Source organism: Hylobates moloch, unplaced genomic scaffold, assembly GCF_009828535.3.
Source record: "Hylobates moloch isolate HMO894 unplaced genomic scaffold, HMol_V3 SCAFFOLD_6, whole genome shotgun sequence".
In the NCBI taxonomy this organism is placed as follows: domain Eukaryota; kingdom Metazoa; phylum Chordata; class Mammalia; order Primates; family Hylobatidae; genus Hylobates; species Hylobates moloch.
The window spans coordinates 79,443,231-79,467,846 of NW_026652281.1; the positions used below are offsets into that span (position 1 = coordinate 79,443,231).

The 24,616-nt window shown below is 50.4% G+C and overlaps 1 protein-coding gene across 2 annotated transcripts in view; it reads right to left on the reverse strand.

The window, feature by feature from the left end:
* The window catches only part of GSG1L (GSG1 like), a 270,500-nt gene that overhangs the window by 46,193 nt on the left and 199,691 nt on the right, over positions 1–24,616 (reverse strand). For both annotated transcript variants that reach the window (XM_058440849.1, XM_032157186.2), the window contains one exon: positions 7,789–7,900. In XM_058440849.1, the coding sequence (XP_058296832.1) occupies positions 7,789–7,900 (112 nt within the window). The remainder of the gene's footprint in view (positions 1–7,788; positions 7,901–24,616) is intronic.

The following is a 24,616-nucleotide window of genomic DNA, read 5'->3' on the forward strand; positions in this document are numbered from 1 at the left end:
AAAGAGGTTAAACTGACTCAGTTCAGCATGGCTGAGGAGGCCTCAGGAAACTTATAATCACGGCAGAAGGTGAAGAGGAAGCAGGCACTTTCTTCACAAGGCCACACAGGAAGGAGGAGTGCCGAGTAAAGGTGGAAGAGCCCCTTATAAAACCAGCAGATGTCATGAGAACTCACTATCACAACAACAGCATGGGGAAACCACTTCCATGATCCAATTACCTCCACCTGGTCTCTCCCTTGACACGTGGGGATTATGGGGATTACAATTCAAGGTGAGATTTGAGTGGGGACACAAAGCCTAACCATATCAGCCACCATTGACATTCAAGATGGAGATGGTTCCTGGTTCTTACCAGGTGAGGGTGGGGGTGGGAGTTCTGACTCTGCATTAGGCCTCTGCTGATACCTGGCTGGGAGGGGCCGGGGGCCTCATCCCTGCTCCCCACATATCACTGACACCATGGGGAGGGAGATATTCTTATTACTACAAGGCAGTGGCAAAAATCCTGACTCTCCACTAGTTCTCCTCTGACATAATCCCTGCAGGGAAAAGAGGGGCACCTTGTTACTGCCCAGCAGAGATGAAAGTTCACCTGGTGATTGTCACCAAAATCTAAGCACCCCATTCCCTTGCTGGCATGGGTGTGGGTGAGCCACAGATTTTTCTTTTCTGTAATGTGTGACTGGAGTAGTGAAGTTATTGCTAAATGTTTTCTGTCTCAGTGGGCTGACCCTTTCTTTGTCCTTTGGCTAGAGAAAGCGGACTTTAGTTGGGGCCTTTATTTTTTTTCTGTCCTTTAGGCATTTCTGAATTACTGACTTCTTCAGCTCCAAATCTGGGATATATAACACAAAAAGAACGCAGCAATGTGTTGTTTCTTGGTCCCTAACCAGCCTACTGTCTTCTTCCTGCCTTTCAAAGTCTTCTGATGTCTGTTTTATCTTTAGGTCCAAGGATTTTAGTTGTATTGAAGAAGCATGTCTACTCTGTCTTCTCAGAAGTGGAATCCTTAGTGTTTGTTTTTTAAGATTATCTTCTCTTCTATCTCAGAATGCCAGCTTCATGAAAATGGGAGCCTTGTTCACTTCACTACTATCCCTTAGCACCTAGAATGGTGCCTGGCACATAGTAGGTGCTCAGTAAATACTTGTGGAATGAATGGATAAACACAGATAAAATAAAAACAGACAGAAAAGGACAGATATGAAAACACTGCTCTGGTTTTAGCGTGGGTGAGAGGCTATATCCATGAGCCTTCATCTCCCTGTTCCTCTCACCCCCCAGGGCCCCAACGTGCCCACAAAATACACAGTTTGAAAACTTTGGGGCCAGAACACCTGCTGGTTTTAGCAGCTTGCACTTCTGAACTGGCACAGGGAGCTGCGTGGGTGATTGGCCTGGTTTCTGAAGCCAAGAGCAGATTGGACACCATAGGGAGAAAAGGGGAGGGTGGTGACAGGGGTTGTCAATTCTTCGTCCCCTGGGAGCAGCAGGGGCAGAGGGACACAGAGGGAGCAGATTTAGAGGCACATGGACACTACCTTGCAACTTACTCCAGGCCCTGCCCAGTGGGGAGGTTGTAACAGATCACTAAGGAAGGCTGCTGTGGCTGCCTGCAGACCAGAGGGGTACAGATTCACCATGTGGGGCAGGGCTGGGTGCAGATGCATAATCCAGGCCACCCTCAGGGCCTAAGAGCTGATGGGACTGGGAGCTGGATAGTGGCAGGCTCTGAGGGCCCAGCTCGTCCCTCCATGGCCCACAGGGCACCCTTGGGGAGCCACATCCCTTTCCCCAACCCTGGTCTTAGAATAAAGGAGGCCACAGCCACCTGCCTCAGGCTGATGAGTAAGGGCAAACTTCTTGCTGATCACACAGCCTCTCAGCAGAGACATCAGCACATACACCCTCTCCAGTTGTCTTTGGGGCCCAGGCTCTGGTAGGGTCACAGCGGCAGACTCAACCCTTTAAGGGATCGGCCTGCTGGAATACCAGCTAACCCCTGCATAGAGCGAAGGGGCCGCCTGGGGTCCCCAGAGAGGAAAGAGGCTGGTCTGCTGTTTCCACATAGTCATGGAGACTAGAAAGGGAGGGATAGTCATGGAGACTAGAAAGGGAGAGACTAGAAAGGGAGGCCTGTATTCCACAGGGACAGGGCCCCAAAAGCAGAAAGGGTCCACTAGGACAGGAGTGAGAACCTTCCCTAGATCTGACCCAACTTGCTACTCTCTTGCTGTGTGACATGGGCCAAATTGCATAACTTCTCTGGGCCCTCCAGCTCTTATAATCTTCCACACCACAATGTCCCACTACCCTCAGTCTGCAGAGTGAATGCTTGAGATAAGATTTCACTGTGTGTGCAGGAGTAGGAGGAGACCTTTTTTCATTTCTCTCCAGATTGATAAAAGGCAAAACAGAAGCAGAAAGTGCAGGGCTAGCTTTCCACACTCCTGCCTTCACCAGGAAAGCTCACATTCCAAGCAGGGGCCACAGACTCAAATTCCTGCAAGGTCAGGCAGATGATGACTAAGTGTGGAAGCGTGGGTAAATGTAAGGCAATAGGGCTCGGTGGGGACTGGGGTGAGCTGGAGACAAGATGCCTATCTAAAGTTTCAGTCATTCTCAGCCTTATCTCCAGGCTGCCTGGTGGCAATGCTGGTTGGGCAGGAACAGATCTTCCAATGATCATGAATCAGAAACCTGGACTTTTATGTAGAAGTTTTACCATTTTAGATGTTAGAAACAAATCCAAACTTTTATAAGACACAATGGCAGACCTAAGAAAACATCTGCAGGCTGGGTTCAGCCCTGGCTGCATGCAGTTCACAGCATCCAGGGCTAATTGTGTGGCTTTCAACCTGTTTCCTGGTCCCTGAAGGGGGATGGCAGCCCCTCTCCTGGGGATCAGTGATAGGACCAGGCAACTCAGGGCTTGTAAAGTGCCTCCCACTGTGCACAGCACAAAGTAGATGTCGTAACCTTAATCTTTTTTTTTTTTTTTTTTCTTTTTTGAGACAGAGCCTCCAGCCCAGACTGGAGTGCAGTGGCACGAACACAGTTCACTGCAGCCTCAACCTCCTGGGCTTGAGTGTCCCTATCACTTTACCCTCCTGAGTGGCTAGGACTACAGGTGTGCACCACCACAGCCAGCTAATTATTTTTATTTTTTATTGTTTTAGAGATTGGGTCTGGCTATGTTGCCCAGGCTGGTCTTGAATTCCTGGCCTCTGGCGATTCTCCCACCTTGGCCTCCCAAGGTGCTGGGATTACAGGTGAGCCACTTTGCTCGGCCCCAACCTTAATCTGATCCACTTGGTCCCTGCCGCCTTAAGTCAAGCAGCTGCTTGGGCGCCCATCAGGGTCCTGACCTGACATTGTCACAGGTAGAGAGAGTTGAGACATGGCGCCAAAAGGAGGAGTGGGCAGGAGGGCTCGCGCTCACCGAGCACACTCTGTGCTGAGTGCTCCACATGCATTGATTCACTAGCTCCTCATGTTGGTTACTGTCTCCAAAGCTGGCCTCCAGGGAGCCACACCTCCCGCGGTTCATGCCTCCCCTTGAAGCTGGCCCTGTCACTTGCTCTTAACCAATAGAATGCAGCAGGAGTGAAACTGCGTGACTTCTGAGGTTGGTTCGTGCAGATCCTGTGGCTTCCACCTGGGTCTCCTGGAACACTCACTCTTGAGATAGTCTCCCCAAGGACCCAGCCTCCAGGCTGCATGAAGCCCCTCCAGCCGCCAGCCACCGCCAGCCGGCACCAGCTGCCAGTGTCGTGAGGTGCCACCTTGGAGGTCCACCCCAGCCATGCCTCAGATGACCTCAGCTTCAGCTGACATCCAGCTAAAGCTTCGGGGAAGACTCCAGCAAGCACCGCCCAGCTGAGCCCGGTCCACCACCAAACATAAGAACAAATAACAACATATTTTTACTAGTTACTATTATTACTACATAATAACACATTTTTACTAGATTTGGGGGTGATGTGTACACCTCAATAGAGAAATGGAACACAGTTCAAGAGACCCCCATGAGGCGGAAATTCGGGCTGTCCCATTTTCCAGCTGAGGACACAGAGGTGCAGAGGAAGTAAGTGACTTGGCCAAGGTCCCTGGCTGGTGAGGGGCAGGGGCACGATCTGAACCCGAACTGCCTGATTCCAGGAGCCACACCCTTGACTGCCCCTCCACGCTGCCACGGTGGCCCAGCAGTGTACATCAGGGTGAGATTTGAACCCCAGGCTCTCAGACTCTTAACCATGGAGACCTTCTACTTCTTGCAAAGGTGTCCCTCTAAGAAGCTGGCACTCAACGGGCTTTGAGCACCTCAAAACCCCTCCAGCTTCCAGAGCCCCTGCAGCTTGTTCTTCTCTGCTGGGCAGGAAGACAGAGGCCAGTGCCATCTCTTCTCAGAGCTGTTCTCCTCTCCAGTACCGGGGGAGGGAGCAGGGGAGGCTCTCGGGCCAGAATTTTGACAAATGGCCTCACACATATTAAACAAGAGAGATGACATGGTGCAGCCCTGGCGAGGCCCCAAATGTGAGGGATGAAAAATGGGGCTGATCCATCTTGCAGGTCTCAGTGACAGGGAGAAATGGATCAGCACTAATAGGGGCTGCACATTGGGCCCCGACCTTTAATAAGTCCAGTGGGAATTCGGTGCCCCTTGGGAGGCCAGCCCCGAAGGAGGGAGCAGAGGAGCAGGGCAGAAGGCCCTGGCTTCCAGGGAAAGAACGTTCCCCCGGCTGACACCAGCAGGCTTGACTTGAGACACTGAGCACCAGAGGAGAGAGCCAGGGCCTTCTGGAAAGGGGGACTGATGGGGAGGACCCAGTTCCCACCAGGGCAAGCGATTCAACCTTTCTGATTCTCAGCATCTGCATATGCAACACGAGGTTACATGTGTTAAACTTCATATCAGTAGCATGATATTGCTCATGTTAAATTTCATATCAGTAGCATGATATCGAATGTGTTAAATTTCACATCAGTAGCTTGATATTGCACGTGTTAAATTTCACACCAGTAGCATGATATTGCATGTGTTAAATTTCATATCAGTAGCATGATATTGAACGTGTTAAATTTCATATCAGTAGCAGCAATATAAGAGCTAGTGTTTACTGAGCACACACCATGTGTGGAACATCACAGGAAGCACATCAGTGAACTCTCTTATTATTACCCATCTTCTCAGAGAGGCTTCCAGTATGGCTCTAGAGCCAGACTGCCTGGGTTTGAATCCCAGCCCTACCCCTCGCAGCTGGAAGACCTCGGGCAGGTTACTTAAGTTCTCTGTGCCTCCATGAAATACCTACCTGATTCATGGCACATCAGCGCTCAGTAAATCTAAGATATTATTACACACATGGTCAACACAAATATTAGTTCCCTTCCTCTGTGCCCTTCTCTAGCTCAGGGAGATGATCTTCCAAGTTCAAGGTCTCAGAAAGGAACAGCTGCAGGGGGAAGGGTTGGGTAAAGGGAGGTCGGAACCTCAACTGGTTTCCCTGGGATTGTTCTACTTAAAGGGATCGGGGCCGGGGTTAACTGGTCAAGGTCTCTTTAAGGCAAATGCTTTTGGTTTTAAAAGGATGGAATTGAGCAGAGAGTGGAGAAGGAGCTGGGGTGCCCACTGAACTGGAATGGGGTCTTTTTTTAAATTATAATCATAGTCCCTCCTGCTCCATTCTGAGATGCTCTCTAACCTCCAGGTCCTTGGACCTGCTGTTCCCTCTGCCTAGCACCCGATTCCCTCCTGCTTTGCCTTCGAAATTCTTCCTGGGGACTGGCCCCACCCAAAGCTGTGTCAGTCAATGCCCTTCCTCTGTGCTCCTACAGCTGCCTGTGAACTCCCCTCCCCACACACATCTACATCACAGCACAGTTCAGATACAGCTGGTTCACTTGTCTCAATCCCTGTTGCAACGCTGTCTCAGCACTGCTGCATCCCCAGCACCTAGAAGAACAGCTGTCCTAGAGGAAGTACTCAGTGAATATGTGTTAAATGACTGAATGGATAAATTCTCCCCAACTACCAGCCCCAGACCTGGGTACCCTGTGTAGTGGACAATTGTGGTCTCTGTCTTTCAAGCCTGAAGAGACTTCCCCTCCTTCTCTTTCTGTCCAAGGGTTTGGGTGAGGCTAATGCCACTCTCTGGACCATGTGGCTCAGGTCATTCCAGTCTCGCCCAGGGTCTAAATCATTGGTTCAGATTTGGTCACATACTTAAGCTAAGCCAATGAAAGTCATAACCAGGATTTTAGCTGGAAATATGGAAAAGAAATCCCATCTGTCTGCTGGTATTGCTACATTTCTAAGATGGAAGTCTGGCACTCCAGCCTGGGTGACAGAGCAGAGACTGTAAAAAAAAAAAAAAAAGGAAGGCTGGTCTGTGCGTTGTGATCATCTTTGCTAGCATTTGGGGAAAAGCTGTTTGAGAATGAAGCCAACACCAATTCAAAGGGAAGAGAGACAAGATAAGGAGAAGGTATGACTGGGTTCCAGATAAAATCTGGTCACCTGGATCCAGCTGTGTCTGAAGCAGACTTTGTGGTAGCTCACTCAGCATCTATTCCATCCACTCACCATTTGAGAGGTTTTGACTCATTCTTTGCTCCAGAGGTGGGCTTGGTCAAGCTAAGGGAATAAGCTCATGACATTCCCCCAGCTGTGGCAATGATTAAGGAGAGAGAACATGACCTAAGCCCACCAGAGGGAAGCTTGGGACTGTAGTCAATCTTGGAGTACAAGAAGCCCTTTCTCTCCTACAAGGGAAGGAGAATGCACCAGCCTTAGGAAGAGCTCTCCCCAACAGGGAAGCCAGCCCAGCAACAAAGTAAACATGTGGAGGGTGCCAAGCTCAGATGACTACGCAGAGGAGAACTCAGCCCTGATGACCTCAGTGACTCTGGATCAAACGTGTCCTGAAGTCCACACCATAGCTGTACTTTTCCTTTCCATGAACCAGTGTATGATATCTCCTTACTTAGACTGATGTGGGTAGGTTTTTCTGTTACAACCCAGAGCACCCCAGCTGATCAACCTGGACTTTCCAGTTACACAAACAAATGAACACCCCTTGTTCACTTAAGCTTGGGATTCTATCACTGGTAAGCAAAAGAACCCTGACTAATCATGCCTTTCATATGCACACCCCACTTTGAGGTGCTGACCTGTTCTCTGTATTCAGAGCCCCTCACTGGAGTCCACCTACCCCATCGGACCACCCAGACCCTCCACAGCTCGCCTAACTTCAGGTCTTGCCAGCTTCCATCTCCAACCTTCCATAGCATGCCTCTTAGGCAGGGGTCGGCAGAGGGCCAGAGAGTAAGTATTTTTGACTTTGTGAGCCATTCAGTCTCTGTCACCACCGCCCAGTGCTGCCATCTCAGTGTTAAAGCAGCCGCGTATAATATAAAACAATGAGAGTAGCTGTGTTCCAAGAAAACCTTATTTATGGACATTGAAATTTGAATTTCATGTAACTTTCACATGTCACAAAACAGCATTCCTCTTCCTTTGATTTATTTTCTTAGCATTTAAAAATCCAAAAGCCATCCTTAGCTTGAGGGCTGCATATAAACAGGTGGTGGGCCAGATTTGACCCACAGGCCCTAGTTGGCCAATCCCTGCCCTGGGGTCTTAAAGCGCCTTTGGACTGCAGCCCCTCGAACTCCCCCCATTTCTCCTCCCCACCTCAACCCCACTGGGCTGAGCTGCTGAAGTCCCAGCACACCTTGGGCCTCTGGTGCCTGAAGCTGCTCTTGTCCTGAAGGCCCACTTACCAGAAGGACCACCCGTAGTCCCAGGAATGGGGTCTCCAGTCTTCAGGACCAAGGCTCACGGTGACCTGGAACACCTGTGTGTACATCATGTGGGCGACCATTCCCAGAAGGCCTGCGGGGCACAGAGCAGAGCAAAGCGTCAGGAGTAAGGAAGGGCTTTGTCCCCACACACCCACAGCCTCTCTGCTGCCTGCCTGCCTGTGATCACTGTGGAGAACAGGGACCCCTGGGTAAGGGAGGTCAGCAGGAACAGAGCTTGGGAGGCCAGAGACGGTAGTTCTCTTTTCTTTTCTTTCTTTTTGTTTTTAAGACAGGGTATTGCTCTATTGCCAGGCTGAAGTGCAGTGGCACGATCATAGCTCCTGGGCTTAAGTGATCCTTCCATCTCAGCCTCCTAAGTAGCTGGGACGACAGGTGCATGCCACTATGCCAGGCCAATTTTTTGTATTTTCTTTTTTTTTTTTTTTTTTTTGAGACAGAGTCTGGCTCTGTCCCCCAGGCTGGAGTGCAGTGGCACCATCTCGGCTCACTGCAAGCTCCGCCTCCAGGGTTCATGCCATTCTCCTGCCTCAGCCTCCCGAGCAGCTGGGACTACAGGCGCCTGCCACCACGCCCTGCTAATTTTTTTTGTATTTTTAGTAGAGACAGGGTTTCACTATGTTGGCCAGGATGGTCTCGAACTCCTGACCTCATGATCCGCCCACCTCGGCCTCCCAAAGTGCTAGGATTACAGGCTTGAGCCACCGCGCCCGGCCTGTATTTTCGTTTTTGTAGAAATGAGTGTCTTGCTATGTTGCTTAGGCTGGTCTCAAACTCCTGGGATCAAGCAATCCTCCCACATCACCCTCCCCAAGTGCTAGGATTAGAGGCTAAATTGTTTATATTTAAAGCATTTTCCCCCATCTAGTAAGAAGACCCAGCTGTAGAGTGGGCTTTAGCCGGGGTCAGGGGACCATTATTTTCTCAGTGTTTTGTAGACCTTCCACTCTTTTAAGACAGAGCAGAGAGAACTGCCTGGCTGCTAATGGGAGAATGGGGACTCCAAAAGCCTATTATATTTCTCTTAGTACTAGTGAGCTTGAGCATTTTTCACATTTATTAACCACTTCTATTTCTTCTTCTTTGAATGTCTGTATCCTTTGCCAATTTTTTGTTTTGAAAAATCTTTTTCCTTATCAATTGGTCGGAATTCTTTGTATATTCTGAATATTAATCCTGTCTGTTGTATAGATTACACCTTTTTAAAAAAATTAATAAACTTTTTTTTTTTTGAGAGAGAGTCTCGCTCTGTCACCCACGCTGGAGTGCAGTGGCTCCATCTGGGCTCACTGCAAGCTCCACCTCCCAGGTTCAGGTGATCCTCCCACCTCAGCCTCCTAAGTAGCTGGGACTACAAGCACGCACCACCACACCCGGCTACTTTTTGTATTTCCCCTACTGATTTTAAAGGACACTTTTATACCATATTCCAAGTCCCATAAATACACGGGTGCACTTCCTAACTTGTCATTCTGTCCCACCGATCTTTCTCTGTGTTCCTGCATCAGTGCCACACTGTTTTAATCACTGTAACTTTACAGTACAATCTGTTTTCTGAAGGGAAAAGTCTCTCCTCTTTATTACTGACCAATGCTGAGTCTCTCTGGGACTGTTACCCTGACCAGAAGCTGTTCCCATTCAGAAGGGTGTTGACCCGTTTCTTAGTATTCTGCCAGTTCCTTTTCTGAGGGCTGGAATATTCATGAGAAGGACCACTCCTTATGCCAGGATAGTAGGAGCACAACAGTATTTTAATACAAAATCTCGCACCCAGAAGCTGGACTTAGCCTGTTGGCAAAATAATTAATTTTCTGAACTATTAGTTTAGAAAAGCATTGATTCCTAAATTAAATTCTATTTATCCCCAAATATGAAAGACCATGCTTTAAGGAAATTCAACAAGTAAAAATTACAGTTCACTCAAAGATACCTTGGTGGAATCTCTGATTGCATTTTAAAGATTCTGCTTCAAAATCTGACCCTGGCCAGGCATGGTGGCTCATGCCTGTAATCCCAGCACTTTGGGAGGCCGAGGCACGTGGATCATGAGGTCAGGAGATTGAGACCATCCTGGCTAACACGGTGAAACCTTGTCTCTACTAAAAAAATACAAAAAAATTACCCTGGCTTGGTGGCGGGCGGCTGTAGTCCCAGCTACTCAGGAGGCTGAGGCAGGAGAATGGCATGAACCCGGGAGGCGGAGCTTGCAGTGAGCCGAGATCGTGCCACTGCACCCCAGCCTGGGCAACAGAGCGAGACTCTGTCTCAAAAAAAAAAAAAAAAAATCTGAACCTTGCCTATGTTTTCAGAAGCTTGTTCATTCTGTAAAGCAAGGTCCACCCACAGCATTTGTCCCACAAATCCTCATCAGAAGGAATCATTTCCAACTCATCTGAATTAAAAAGAGACTTTTTGGTGAGTTACTGCACCTCCTGAATTAGAGGAGACTAAATGAATGAGGCTTTCCTGCTGCTGCGATTACTTCCTGGCTTGGATTCACACCAGGAAACCCACAGCTGTAAATCTCTCCTTGTGGTTTCTGGAATTTCCTAACTCCTGAAACTATAAATGGAATTCCCAACCGGTGTGGTCAGGTGGGTATGGTCCCTCCAGGCCCTGAGGAAACCTTGGAGAACACTGGAAATGGGAGGATGTTGGCCGGGGGCCAGAGCTGGGCTGGGTGTGGTGCTCCTCAGAACTTAGAGCAGGAAGAGCTGTCATGACTCCTAGCCCTGCCCTGTGCTAGTCCAAACTGAGGAAGCTGGATTCTGTTAAGTCCAGGAGTGTTGAGTCCAGGGGGGCTAAGAACTAAGAGACAATGTCAAGCACATCACGAGGTGAGCCCAGAGGAAAGCAGCGCCAGGAAAGTGAGAGAGCCGAGCTTCCAGCTCTGTCACTGATACGGTGTGGATCTGTGTCCCCACCCAAATCTCTCACCGAATTGTAATCCCCAGTGTTGGAGGAGGGGCCTTGTGGGACGTGACTGGATCATGGGGACAGATTTCCCTCTTGCTGTTCTCATGATAGCGAGTGAGTTCTCACAAGAAAGCTGGTTGTTTAAAAGTGTGTAGCACCTCCCCCTTCATTCTCTTCCTCCTTCTCCAGCCATGTAAGACATGCCTGCTTCCCCTTCGCCCTCCACTGTGATTGTAAGTTTCCTGAGGCCTCCCAAGCCATGCTTCCTGTACAGCCTACAGAACCATGAGCCAATTAAATCTCTTTTCTTTACAAGTTACCCAGTCTCAGGTAGTTCTTTATAGCAATGTGAGAACTGACTAATACAGTCACTTACCAGCTTTGTAACATTGGGTAGGTTGACTTTCTGTGCCTCAGTTTCCTCACCTGTCATATGGGGATAATAATAGTACCTACCTCATAGACTGGCATGAGGATTCAGTGGCTTATATTTATAAAGTGCTTAGAACAGCACTGTGCACAACATAAGCTCCACAGAAGTTTCTTGAATGAATGAATGAAGAGTGCACACCTGAGACTCACTATGTAGGCCCACTAGGCTGTATGCTAGTCCAGAGACCAGATCTGTTTGGCTCGCCCCTGAATCCCCAGCTCCAAGCCCAGTATCTGACACACAGTAGGCGTTCAATAAGTGTTTATTGAATGAATAAATGAGCAATGATTGAGAGGTGCTTGGGGATGTTGGGCTGTTTGGTGTAAGGGTCAAGAGTGTGGGATATGGGAATGAGCTAGGACAGGACCAGACTGCAAAACTTTGTCTAGGAGAGCACATGTCAGGGTCACCATTCATTCATTTAACATGTATTCATTCAATCAGCCAACGAATATTTAGCAAAGCCTTTTCACATGCCAGACACTATTCCAGGGGGTTGGGGAGGCGTAGACTGGAATAGATGGGCAGATGTCCTGCTCTCAACGGGCTTGGGTTCTAGTGGAGAGAGCCAAATAATTAGCATATAAACTAACATGAAATTTCAGGCAGTAAACATTTCCATGAAAAAAATAAAATAGGGCCAAGTGGTGGAGAGTCCTTGGAGGTGGGGGGCACTTCAGCCTGGGTGGTTAGGGAGGGCATCTCAGAGGAAGTGACATTTAAGCAGAGGTTTGGAATGAGGAGCTGAGGGCAGCCACGCAGAAGACTGGGGAAGAGCATTCTAGACAGAGAGAAGCCCGGGCAAAGGCTAGGGCTGGAGGCTAGGAGAAAATGCTGTGGCAAAGTGAGCAAGGGGTAGGATGGGCCTGGCACGGTGGCTCACGCCTGTAATCCCAGCACTTTGGGAGGCTGAGGCAGGTGGATCACCTGAGGTCAGGGGTTCGAAACCAGCCCGACCAACATGGCAAAACCCTATCTCTACTAAAAATACAAGAATTAGCCAGGTGTGGTGGCACATGCCTGTAATCCCCGCTACTCGGGAGGCTGAAGCAGGAGAATCGCTTAAACCTAGAAGGCAGAAGCTGCAGAAGCTGCAGTGAGCCAAGATCATACTACTGCTCTCCAGCCTGGGTGACAGAGTGAGCCTCTGTCTAAAAAAAAAAAAAAAAAAGAAAAGAAAGGGGAGGGATGTTTCAGATGGAGTCAGAAAGGCAGGCAGGAGCAGGGCCATGCAGGACCCTGGAGCCCACAGTGCAGTTTGGCTCTCACCCTATGCAGGACGAGAAGTCAGTAAAGGGCTATGCGCCTTAAGCAGGGGTCTAACTGATTCTTCTAAGAAAATCATTCTGATTACTGTGTGGAGACAGTGATTGTAAGGGGAGGAGGTGAGCCCAGCTGAGAGGCTGTTGCAAGGGCCCAGGCTAAGCTGTTTTTGTTTAGGCTGGCGTTGCTGGCGGCTCTGAGGTATGTTTAGTTTGTTTGTTTATTTTTGTTTTGTTTTGAGACAGAGTCTCACTCTGTCATCCAAGCAGTAGTGCAGTGGTGCAATCATAGCTCACTGTTAACCTCAAACTCCTCTCCAGCCTCAGCCTTCTGAGTAACTGGGACTAAAGGTGCATGCCACCACACTCGGCTATTGTATTTATTTATTTATTATTTATTTATTTATTTATTTATTTATTTCAGAGATGGAGTCTCCCTGTGTTGTCCAGGCTGGTCCCAAACTCCTGGCCTCAAGTGATCCTCCAGCCCAAAGCACTGGGATTACAGGCGTGAGCCACTGTGCCCAGCCCGGGGCAAGTTTTGAGGGTGGAGTCAACAGGACTCACTGTTGGGCTGCACACAGGTGGTGAGGGCTCCCTGGGATCTAGGATGACATTGAGAGTTTGGGTTTCAGCATCTGGGCAGATGCCATTTGCTAAGATGAAGAAGATGAAGGGAGGAAGAAGTTTGGGTGGGTAGAATCCTATTTGTGCCATATTCATTTGAAATGCCTTTTTTTTTTTTTTTTTTGAGATGGGAGTCTCTGTCACCCAGGCTGGAGTGCAGTGGCATGATCTCGGGTCGCTGCAACCTCTGCCTCCCAGGTTCAAGCGATTCTCCTGCCTCAGCCTCCCAAGTAGCTGGGATTACAGGTGCCGCCACTACGCCGGCTAATTTTTGTATTTTTAGTAGAGACAGGGTTTCACAATGTTAATCAGGCTGGTCTTGAACTCCTGACCTCAGGTGATCTGCCCACCTTGGTCCCAAAGTGCTGGGAATACAGGCGTGAGCCACGGTGGCGGCCTTGAAATGCCTATTTTATATCTAAGCTGGGATAGCAAGCAAACAGTTGAAGGGCCAGGCCTGCGATTCAAGGAGTAGTCAGAACCAGAGACTTAAATGCGTGAATCATCTGCGTGTGAATGATAAATAACACAATGTGCCTAGAAGAGGTCACCTGGAGAGAGACTGTAGGAAGAGGAGAGAGAAGCGTCCCAGGATGAAGCCAACATCTGATCTTAAGCAGAGCAGGAGGGACCAGCAAAGAAAGCTGAGGCGGAGTGGCCAGCGAGGCTGAGGGAAAACCAGTGTGGAGAGTCGTCAACTGCAAGAAGTTTAGAAGAGGAGGAGGATAAATGATAGAGAGAAAGCTTTCAAAGCATAATGCTGCCTGGGGAAGTGGGAAAACGGGGTGATAGCTGGGGAGGGCCTGGGGCTCAGGAAGACATTTTATTTATTTATTTAAAAATATATACATGTGATACATCTATCTATCTATCATCTATCTATCTATCTATCTATCTATCTATCTATATATATATATTTTGTACAGATAGCGTCCAGCCATGTTGCCCAGGCTGGTCTCAAACTCCTGGCCTCAAGCAACCCTCTGGACTCAGCCTCCCAGAGCTCTGGAATTATAAGCATGAGCCACCGTGCCTGTCCGGGAAGGCGTTTTAACAATGGGAGATAGAGAACGTTTCCATGCCCATGCAGAATATTCACATGGAGAGGGAGAGACGGACAGAGCAGGGGAGTGAGAGGGCAATTGTGGAAGCAAGGTCCAGAGACGGCCAGAAGGTGCGAGGAGGTTCTAGGAAACAAGGGGGCTGGCTTTTGATGGGAATTGGGATGCATTACCCAAGGGAGCAGGAAGACAGCGTCTGAGTGAGACCCAAGTTTTGTTTGTTTGTTTTTTGTTTTTTAAGACAGGGTCTCGCTCTGTTGCCCGGGCTGGAGTGTAGCAGCACCATGATAGCTCACTGCAGCCTCGACCTGCTGGGCTCAAATGATCCTCCTGCCTCAGCCTCCTGAGTAGCTGGGACTATAGGTAAGTGCTGCCATGCCTGGCTGACATTTTTATTTTTGTAGAGACAGGGTCTCATTATGTTGTCCAGGCTGGTCTTGAACTCCTAGCCTCAAGAGATCATCCTGCCTCAGTCTCCCAAAGTGCCAGGATCCAAGCAGGAGCCCCTGTGCCCAGCTGGATCTGAGTTCTTGAGTAGATTCACCCCCCTTCTCTCCAGCAAGCTGGAGACAAGGTCACCAGCTGAGAGCGAGGTGGCCGACTGGGGAAGTGGGGGTTGAGGAGCAGTGAGCAGAGGGTATGAAATAGTCTTTTCTGAGAGTGGGAAAGCACAAACATGCTGCAGAAGTGCATGCGGCTCTTGGGGCAGTGTGGCTTGTCGTGTGAGATCCGTGCTCATGAATTTAAAGTGAGCCCAGGCAGGGTAGCTGGGGGATTCAGGTAGGGAGAGACAAGTTGGCCTGGGGACACCTGTCAGGGCCTCTTGAGTCCAGAGGACACACAGGAATGCCAACCCGAGATGCCCTGAATCATCTTTTGCTCAATCACTGGGGAGAGGGGTGGCAGGTTCCTGGGCCTCCCTCGAGGTGGGGGTGGACCAGAGCCCACGTGACCCCTCCCAAGTGGTCTCCAGCCTGGAGCTACCCCTGGGTGAGGACATAGAGCAGCAGTGACAACCCCAATTCCAGGATCTCCCCTGCCTCTGGCCTGGCTCCCTTTGGCAGGGTTTGGATGCTTTATATGAATGCCATGCTCCATTTAATTGAGATACCAGGGAGGTAGCTGATTAATTGATTTATAATAGACTTTATTATTAAAGATGCTAAGTTATTACTGAGAACACGCAGTGAGCACTCATGTTTAAATAAATATTCTTGTAGATGCTGGGCATGCGTGTCATGTCTGGGACTTGAGACGCAGAGGGGCTGGTGGGGACCTGGAGGAGGCTGGAACCAGAGAGACGGGGCAGGAGGGCGGCAAAGGGAAACCCCTGACCTTCAGCTGGTCACTGAGCAAATATCAGGTACCTGCTGTGCTTCAGGCTTTTCTACAGGGGTCAAGCGGCCTGTCCTCCCAGTGCTTCCACTGGGATGGGAGAGGCAGACACACAGGCTGGGCACCTCTCAGAGTCAGGGCAGTCAAGAGGGGAAGTCCCGGGGTCTGTGGGGTGGGGAGGTCAGAAGAGGCTCCCAGAGAAGGCGATATAGGAGCTGAGAGTGGAAGGGTCAGAGGGAGGAGGAGGAGGTGGAGCGGGCAGGGGAACCCCCACCAGCAGAAACCCACAGGCAAAGTGGTTTGGTGTGGCTGTCACAGGCACTTAGGTGGGGCACTTGGGAGGTGAGAGATGCTGCTGCAGGGATAAACAAGGACATTCCATGGGAAATTTTAAGCCATCCGAGGCAGTTTGGACTTTATCCTGAGGACCCGGGGCAGGAATTGCAACTTTCGGAGCAAAGTGGTTGGGTGGGGGTAGTCAGCATGGCTGTGGCCTGAGAACAGGCGAGAGGAGCAGGAGGCAGGGAGCCTGGGTGGAGCAGCTGCAGTCCTCCCCGCAGGCGAGGATGAGGATGGGCCAGACTTGCCAGGGCGCTGAGATGCTGGAGGCAGGGAGCCCCGGGGCACCGGGTACTGCTGAGACTGCTCACTTCCCAGCAAACCATCAGGCACTGAAGAACCCTGGCTCAGGAATGGCAAGAGACTGGGGGAAACTGGGAGCAACTGGGAGAAGCTGTTGGGACTGACCCAATTAATATCAGCCCCAGAACAGCCTCCCACGGAAAAAAAAAAAAAAAAAAAACCTTCAGAAACTAAAGGCTGGTGTTTCATGACACCAATCGGCTGGGGCAGAGGAAAAAATAAATCCCTTATCTGAACGTATCTAAAATATCCTGATGTTGGTCACGACAGAGACCAAAGCCTGGCTTTTCCCTGTGCCCTCTGCCCTGGGGGGACCCCACGTGGCCAGGTACACCTGCACATAAGGCCAGCCCTGAGAAGCTGAGCTGATGCTATGTTTAAAACTTGCCCAGATCTATTTTTAAAGAACAAGCTATTTTTAGACACTCTCTTGAGAACCCGAAGCCTCTCTTGGTAGCATATTTCAGGGTTTAAGAAGTTCCTCCTTTCACATAACCTAAATCTTTCCAGCTCCAATTTAAGCCAATTTCTTGCTCTGCCCTCTGAGGACACGGGGAGGGGGGTGAGCCGATTGGCATCTTCTTGTGAGGAGCATTTTGGGGGGTCAGCAGTTACCGAGGTGCCCCCTAACCTTGTCTTGTCTGCATAGATCATTCCAATTTCTCTGCCCTTTCTCCAAAGTTCCCCTTTTAGATTACCGGAGTCATTAGCGTCACTCTGGTTGGAATTCTGCCTTTTAAAATGAAGTGGCCCAAATCGGAGGTGGCACTTCATGGAGACCTTCCAATTTCAAGTAATGGGTTTACTGAACTTCCACCAGCCTTGTTCAGCTCAGCTGCCCCCATCCAGCCCTGCAGCAATGAATAGGCTCAGATCCCCCAGGTGGGGTTCAGAGTGAGCCCAGAGGCCATGGCCGCAGGACCTGGTGGGTCCAGGGTAACCCGGGACAAACTGGTGGTGGGACGATTTCTGACATTAATGGACATGTAGCCAGGCTGCCAGCATTCCCGGTTCCCCTTGTCATTTGGGTAACTAGCATCCCCTGTTCCCCCTGTCATTTGGGTAACTAGATAGAAAACACCCATGACCTCAGGGCACAGCTGTCCCAGACTGAGAGAACAGGAGCCCAATTTGGCTTTGGAGATTTCAAAAGCCTACATCCAGGTGTTCCAAGAAAAAGGTTGAGAAGAATACACAATCAAGCAGAGACAGTTTCTCTTCCCCTTCCACCTGGAGATCAGCTAAAGTTGCTTGCCTGGAGGGGACTGGGATGCAGGGGAGGAAGAAGAGGAGGGGAAGGGGAGGTGGGGAGGATGGGAAAGGTTGGGGAATGGAGAGGGTGAATAGAAGGCAAAAGGGGAGGAGGAGGGGGAGGGGAAAGTGGAGAGAAGGAGGAGGGAGAGGAAAAGGAGAAGGAAAAGGGGGAGGAGGAGGGAGACGGAAGGAGGAGCGGGGGGAGAAGAGGAGGAGAGGGGGATGGTTGGCCCCAAGAAGGAATGAGCTGCACTATGTGGATATGAGCAGGGCTTCCCTAAAAGGCCCCCAGCCTCCACTTCAAGCCCTTTCCATTACATCCTCCGGGAGCCACAGGGAGGTGAAGTTGGCACTCACAAAGTGTCCTTTCCCAGTCTGAGTGGACAGTGGACACCTTGCGAGTTGGGCCTTGTGCTCACGGACACAGCCAGCACATCCTCGAGGGCTGTTCAAAAAGAGTGATGTCCATCTGTGCCCACCTGTGTCACCTGTGTCCCTGTATCATCTCTATCTCCTGATGCCCCCTGTGTTCATCTGTGTCCACTTGTGTCCTGGACACCCCACATGCCTCTTCACGTGGATTAAGCTCCATTTTGGTGGCCTTGTACCCTCACAAGTCCCCCAAGATGAGGGTGGGCCTCTCACCTGGAGGATGATGGAGAGAGGACAAGGAGAAAGTTATCGGGCTTATGATTGGGTGGGAATGAGATCCAGGAGACAGGGGAAGTCACCCTTGGATGTACACACCCCTAAGTCACAATCCTGCCCATCTCATCTCTACCATCTACATTTCTACCCCAGAAATTCACATGCTTGAGCCCAGGAATTCAAGGCTGCAATGAGCTATGATCGTACAACTGCACTCCAGCCTGGGTGACAGAGCAAGACCTCGACTCTTAAAAAAATAAAATAAAATTACCCTGGGACAACGGGCATCCAGGGTGCTCGATCGTGATGGTGGAATTGATGAATGAGAGAATGACCCCTATTCTGCAAGGGATCCTCCCCCTGGTGGATGCCCTGGCTTGTCCCCTGCTGAGGACTTTCATGCCCGTTCTCCTTTGATCCCCACAACAGGCCCATTAGGTGTGCATTTCACAGGTGAGAATGAAAGTGGGCTGAGGAGAGGTTAAGGGCTTGGCAAGCTGTGGTGAGTCCAGTAGTAGAGTCCACATCTCTTTTTGGCCCAACTTTCATTCATTCATTCCACATGTAGCTATTGAGTATCTGCTACAAGCCTGACACGGCGCTAAGGGCTGCAGAAAAAAGACCAACGGGGCTGGACGCAGTGTTACAAGCCTGTAATCCCAGCACTTTGGGAGGCAGAGGTGCACGGATCACCTGAGGTCAGGAGTTTGAGACCAACCTGGACAACATGGTGAAACCCCATCTCTACTAAAAATACAAATATTAGCCGGGTGTGGTAGCCAGTGCCTGTAATCCCAACTACTCGGGAACCTGAGGCAGGAGAATTGCTTGAACTCAGGAAGGAGAGGTTGCAATGAGCCAAGATTGTGCCACTGTACTCCAGCCTGGGTGACAGAACGAGACTCAGTCTCAAAAAAAAAAAAAAAAAGAGACCAACGGAACAGACATGGCCCCTACCCACTGCGAGCTTCTGCTCCAGTGGAAAAGGCAGATACTAGCAATAAATCACCCTCAAGGGTCATGAGTCAGGGCTCGGGAGGTACAGGGGCCCCTGGAGCCGGAGCCTACAACTGGGTGCTCTGTTCTGGGGGTCAGGGAAGGCTTCCCTGAGGCAGGATGTTTCAGCAGAGCCTGAAGGAGAAGGAGGAATTAACTAGGTCACAGCTGCCCAGAGTGTGGGACTCACCCCTCTGGGGTGCTTAAGCTCATTTTAGAGCAGGATTTCTAAACCTCAGCACTACTGACATTTGGGGACAGAGAAGGCTTTGATGTCAGGGCTGTCTTGGGTGTTAGCGGATGCTTAGCAGCATCCCTGGCCTTGATCTACTGGATGCCAGGAATATGCACCCCCGCATCCCCACATACCCCAGTCATAAAAACCAGAAAAGGTTTCCAAACATTGGCCAAATATCCTTGTGGTGGGGAGGGCAGGGACAGTGGGGGACAAAATAATCCCCCATTGAATCCACTGTTTTAGATTCTTCATGAATGTTTTTGTTTCTATTTTATTTTTCAGGAAGGGTCTTGCTCTGTCACCCAGTCTAGAGTGTAGTGGTGCGATCATAGCTCATTGCAGCCTTCAAATCCTGGGCTCAAGCGAGCCTCCCACCTCAGCCTCTTGAGTAGCTGGGACCAGAGGTGCTCGCCACCATGCCCAGCTAATATTTGTGTTTTTCGTAGGGACAGGGTCTCCCTGTGTTGCCCAGGATGGTCTCAAATTCCTTGGCTCAAGTGATCCCACCTCAGTCTCTCAAAGTGCTGGGATTACAGGCATAAGCCGTCGCTCCCGGCTCCTCACGAATGTTTTTACAATGGTAATTTCTTTTTGACAGTTCTTTTGTATTTATTGCAAGTGATACTGGCTTTTCATTTCCGGTGGTGATCTGAAGGTTCCTTTCTGAATGAATTTACGTTGTGAAAACAGTGAGTGATTTAGAGAAAATGCGAAGTGAACATTGTACTTGTGGCATCGGATGTGGCAATGGTCGCAGGAGGAGAATGCAGACAGATGAAGCGGGAGAGATGCGGAGTTGGGTGAGGAATGGGGTGGTGGCTCCCATCAGAACATGGAGGTGGGCTCTAAAAGTGTCCCTGACAGGCCTGGGAATCCCCCAGGGAGGTGTCACATAGGTGCACACACCTGTTCTCTTGGAAGTTCAAGCCCAGCTTTCTTCCAGCCTGGCAACAGATTGGTCTCTCTTTGATTGGGCACCAGAGGAAGGGGTTGGCTCAACTTTGGGGGCCCATGTGGAAAGATAAAGATCCCTAAATACTAGACGCACACTGTTTGAGGCAAGATGCTTGCATGACGAAAGGCATGGGGGGTGGCCAGGAGCAGTGGCTGATGCCTGTAATCCCAGCACTTTGGGAGGCCAAGGTGGGCAGATCATTTGAGGCCAAGAGTTTGAGAACACCCTGGGCAACATGGTGAAACCCCTACTCTACTAAAAAATACACAAATTAGCTGAGCGGAATGGTGGTGGGCGCCTGTAGTCCCAGCTACTTGGGAGGCTGAGGCAGGGGAATCTCTTGAACCCAGGAGGCAGAGGTTGCAGTGAGCCAAGATCACACTGCTGCACTCCTGCCTGGGCAAGAGAGCAAGACTCCTTCTCAAAAAAAAGAAAGAAAGGCATGGGGGGCCAGGTGTGATGGTTCACTCCTGTAATCCCAGCATTTTGGGAGGCCGAGCCAGAAGGATCACTTGAGGCCAGGGGTTCAAGACCAGCCTGGGCAACATAGGGAAACCCCATCTCTACAAGAAAACGAAAGGCAAGGGGTTCTCTGAGATCAATGGGGAGTGTGCAGTACCCCGGGGAAGCCTGTCTTAATATCCTTCTGTGGTTTGCGCTCATGGGAGACACTGGGCGGACTACCCCTCCCTGGGACTTCTTTCTTTCCATCTCTCTCTCTCATTTTTGTCTCTTGCTGTCTGTCTGCCACTGTTTTGTGTCTTCCTCTCTCTCTCTACCCCCTCTCCAAGACGTCTAGTTAAATCTCCCCAAGTGACAAGCAGGAATAGTCACTGTATTCATGTCTCCATGGTGGGCCTCCCCCTCTCCTCCTGTTTTGCTCTCGGAGGGCCCTGATCAGCAGAGACACCTGTGACAGGTCTACGCCTGCAGTGTCAGGCCCCAGCTCACCCCCCGCCACCTCAGTCCTTCTGCCTCAGCATAGAACTGAGCCCTTTGCTAGCCACCTCAAGAACATTCCTCCCAGCACTACCTTCCATCGCCCTAGTCTCATACGTTGAAATGCAAATCCAACTCTTCTGGCCAGTTAAGTTTTAAGTGCTCTGAGCTTCCGGGCTTCCCTGCAGCAACACTGGGACTCCATCCAATTAGTTTCACTGGCCAGGACCTAAGAAAGCTGCCTGTGCACTAAGAAAATGAGAGGATGAGCGGCCACCTTGACAACCGTCCAGAGAGCCAAAATTGACAGCCTCTCTTTACCCTGGGCACTTTACAGTTTGTAAAGCACTTGACCATCCCTTGTCCTGTGTAATCCTTGCCTTAGCCCAGGAAGGCTAGGTTTCATTACACCCTACTTGAAAAATGAGAGTGTAAAGCTCAGAGAGGTAAATCAACTCAGCCAGGGTAACACAGCAAGGAAGGAGTGTGTTTGAGTCCAGGTCTGCCCAACTCCAAGTCCAGGTGTTTTACCATTCCATCACAGTCTCTTCCACTCATTCATTCATTCAGCAAATATTTATTAAGCACTTTCTGGATGATAGGCTGTCTTCATGGTTTAGGAAGTAAAGGAGTATATAAGACAAAAAGGTCCCTGCCCTCAAGGAGCTGATATTCTTATGAAGGAAGATGGGAAATAAACACACACATTTAAAAATTCAGAGTTTAGCCAGGCACGGTGTCTCATGCCTGTAATCCCAGCAATTTCGGAGGCCAAGGCAGGAAGATCGCTTGAGGCCAGGAATTCAAACCCAGCCTGAGCAACATAATGAGACCCCATCTCTACAAAAACAAATAAATAAAAATACCTTTTGAAGTTCATAGTTTAATAAATGCTGTGAAGGCAAAGAATGGGATATGGAAGATAATGATTGAGTCATTTAGTTTAGCCAAGGAAGTCAGGGTAGGCCTCCCTGAGAAGGTGACAGTTAAGCTGAGACCTGAAAACTGAAGGTTCTGGAGGGAGAGAGCCCCAGATGGAGAGAAGGGTGAGGCAGGAAGAGACCGAGTGTGTTCACAGTTTCAGACCCAGGGCAGGGAAGGAGTGAGGAGGTTAAGAGGTGGGTGTGAGGTGGAACTGTTGCTATGAGGAGCCACGAGATGGTCTTGAGCTGTGGGAGGGGTAGGAGTGACACCGTCAGCCTTATCCCATTTGGAAATGTGTGCTGGCTCCGTGTCTCTGCAGGCCCTTGGTCTTCTCCTGACTTCTGGCTCTAGGGGGCGCTCATAGAGGGGCCTAGACACCTTCCATGATAGTGTCTGGCTCTGCGAGGCCCACCTCTGTTCTGGGACAGGATCCAAGATGTGAAGCCTTCAAGATTGGGACCCAGGCCATATATGGCCAGAATGACAGGCGGACAAAGCTGGAGCAAGGTCACGCAGAAGCATGGAGAGGGGTCTCCACACCATGCCCTAGTCCACCCTCCGGCGAGTGCTAAGAGCTCCATCAGGGTAAGCAGCTGTGAGATTGCCCAGGGCCAAGCAAATCTAGGGGCGGAGAGGGCAGGGCCCTGGCAGCCCAGGGCATCTCATGCGTCTCACTGCCTGGCCCAGACATCACTGTCTTTGCTCCCATTGGCCCTACAGTCCCTGCCAAAGACCGTCAGCTCTTCTCATCTGTTACATTCCTTGAGCAGGAGTTGGTTTTCTATCCCTCTTTATTTATTCTATTTACTTTTTATATTTTGAGAGTTAGAGTCTCACTCTGTCACCCAGGCTGGAGTGCAGTGGCACGATCATAGCTCACTGCAGCCTCAAACTCCTGGGCTCAAGTGATCCTCCCATCTCAGCTTCCCGAGTAGCTGAGACCACAGGTGTGCACCACCATGCCCAGCCATTTTTTTTTTCATTTTTGCGCAGAAACAGGGTTTCGCTGTGTTGGCCAGGCTTATCTGGAACTCTTGGCCTCAAGCAGCTCTCCCACCTCTGCTTCCCAAAGTGCTGGTATTACAGATGTGAGCTGCCACACCCAGCCATCCTGCCTGTCTTCTGAGGAAGGCCTGTGACTCTGGCAGGTGCTCCCAGCAGGGACTCCCTCTGGCTCAGAGCTGGGTTTAGGACTAGGAGACCCCTTCAATCACCAAAGATTAAGGCTTAACTGGTTTTGCAAGCTGCTGAGAAACAGGCAAGAGAGGGGGAGGCTCCAGAGGAAGGGGTGGCTCTAAGGAGGCCCTGGGTGGGCAGCCTGGGCTGAGGCTCCCCTAGTCTGCACCTGCCTGCCCTGACCAGGCTCAGGTGTGAAGCCACAGAGACCCTAGGTCACAGACTCACACAGGCTCAGCCCTGCCCTGGTCCTGAATCAGGCCTGGTCGGGCAGGAAGAGGTGCAGGAGCCACATAGTAGGTGCTTACTAAATGCTGATTGACTGTCACATAGCCTCTATCTCAGCAGGTCCGGAAGCCCCCAGCCTTTCCAGCCCCTGCAATATCACATGGGCAGTAACTAGGGGACAGCTGCTCCCCCTTCCAGACAAGGTGTTCTCTGTCCTCTGGCAGAGTCTGCCAGCCCTCCACCTTCCCAGAGACAAATTGTGAGTAAATGAGAACTCACACGTTGTCTCAGAATAGCCATTGGGGAGTTTCTGATCCTGGGGAAAGCACATGGAAAAGACTGTTGGTGGGGAGAATTTTCCCAATATGGAGAATTTCCATCAAGGGAAAGTGTCCTCTTAGGGGCTCTTAGACTCCCCAGCCATCTGCAGCGCCAAACAGCCTTCTGCAGGGAGGGGCTGGGAATCCAGGGAGACAGCAGCAGCTCTTCTGTGTGAAACCAGGACAGGACGCCAGCCTAGGCAGGGACCAAGGACGTCACAGGCATGGAGGACCCTCAGAAAGGGCCAGTGGGAGGCTGGGCGTGTTGGCCTCTATAAATACTTGTTGAAGGAATGAGTGTTACAGAAACTGTGGTAGGAGAGGATTGGAAGACACGTTTGAATCTTTCTGCCCCTTCAAATAGGCACTCTCTCCTGGGCCAGAGTGGGCCACTGGTGGGGAATGCAGGGGGTTGGTGTGAGCTGCATTCATCAGCCTGAACCCTCTAATAAATGCTGCATTGTAGGTCTAGAAAAGTGAAAGTGAGGGCAGGTTCAGTGGTTCACGCTTGTAATCCCAGCACTCTGGGAGGCCAGGGCGGGTGGATCACCTGAGGTCAGGAGTTCGAGACCAGCCTGGCCAACATGGTGAAACCCCATCTCTATTAAAAAAAAAAAAAAAATACAAAAATTAGCCAGGCGTGGTGGCGTGCACCTGTAATCCCAGCTACTCAGGAGGCTGAGGCACGAGAATCGTTTGAACCCAGGAGGCGGAGGTTGCAGTGAGCCGAGATCGTGCCAGTGCACTCCAGCCTGGGTGACAGTGAGACTCCATTTCAAAAAAAATTAAAAGTTAAAAAAAAGAGAAAGGGCCAGTGGGAGTGTCAGCTCTGGGA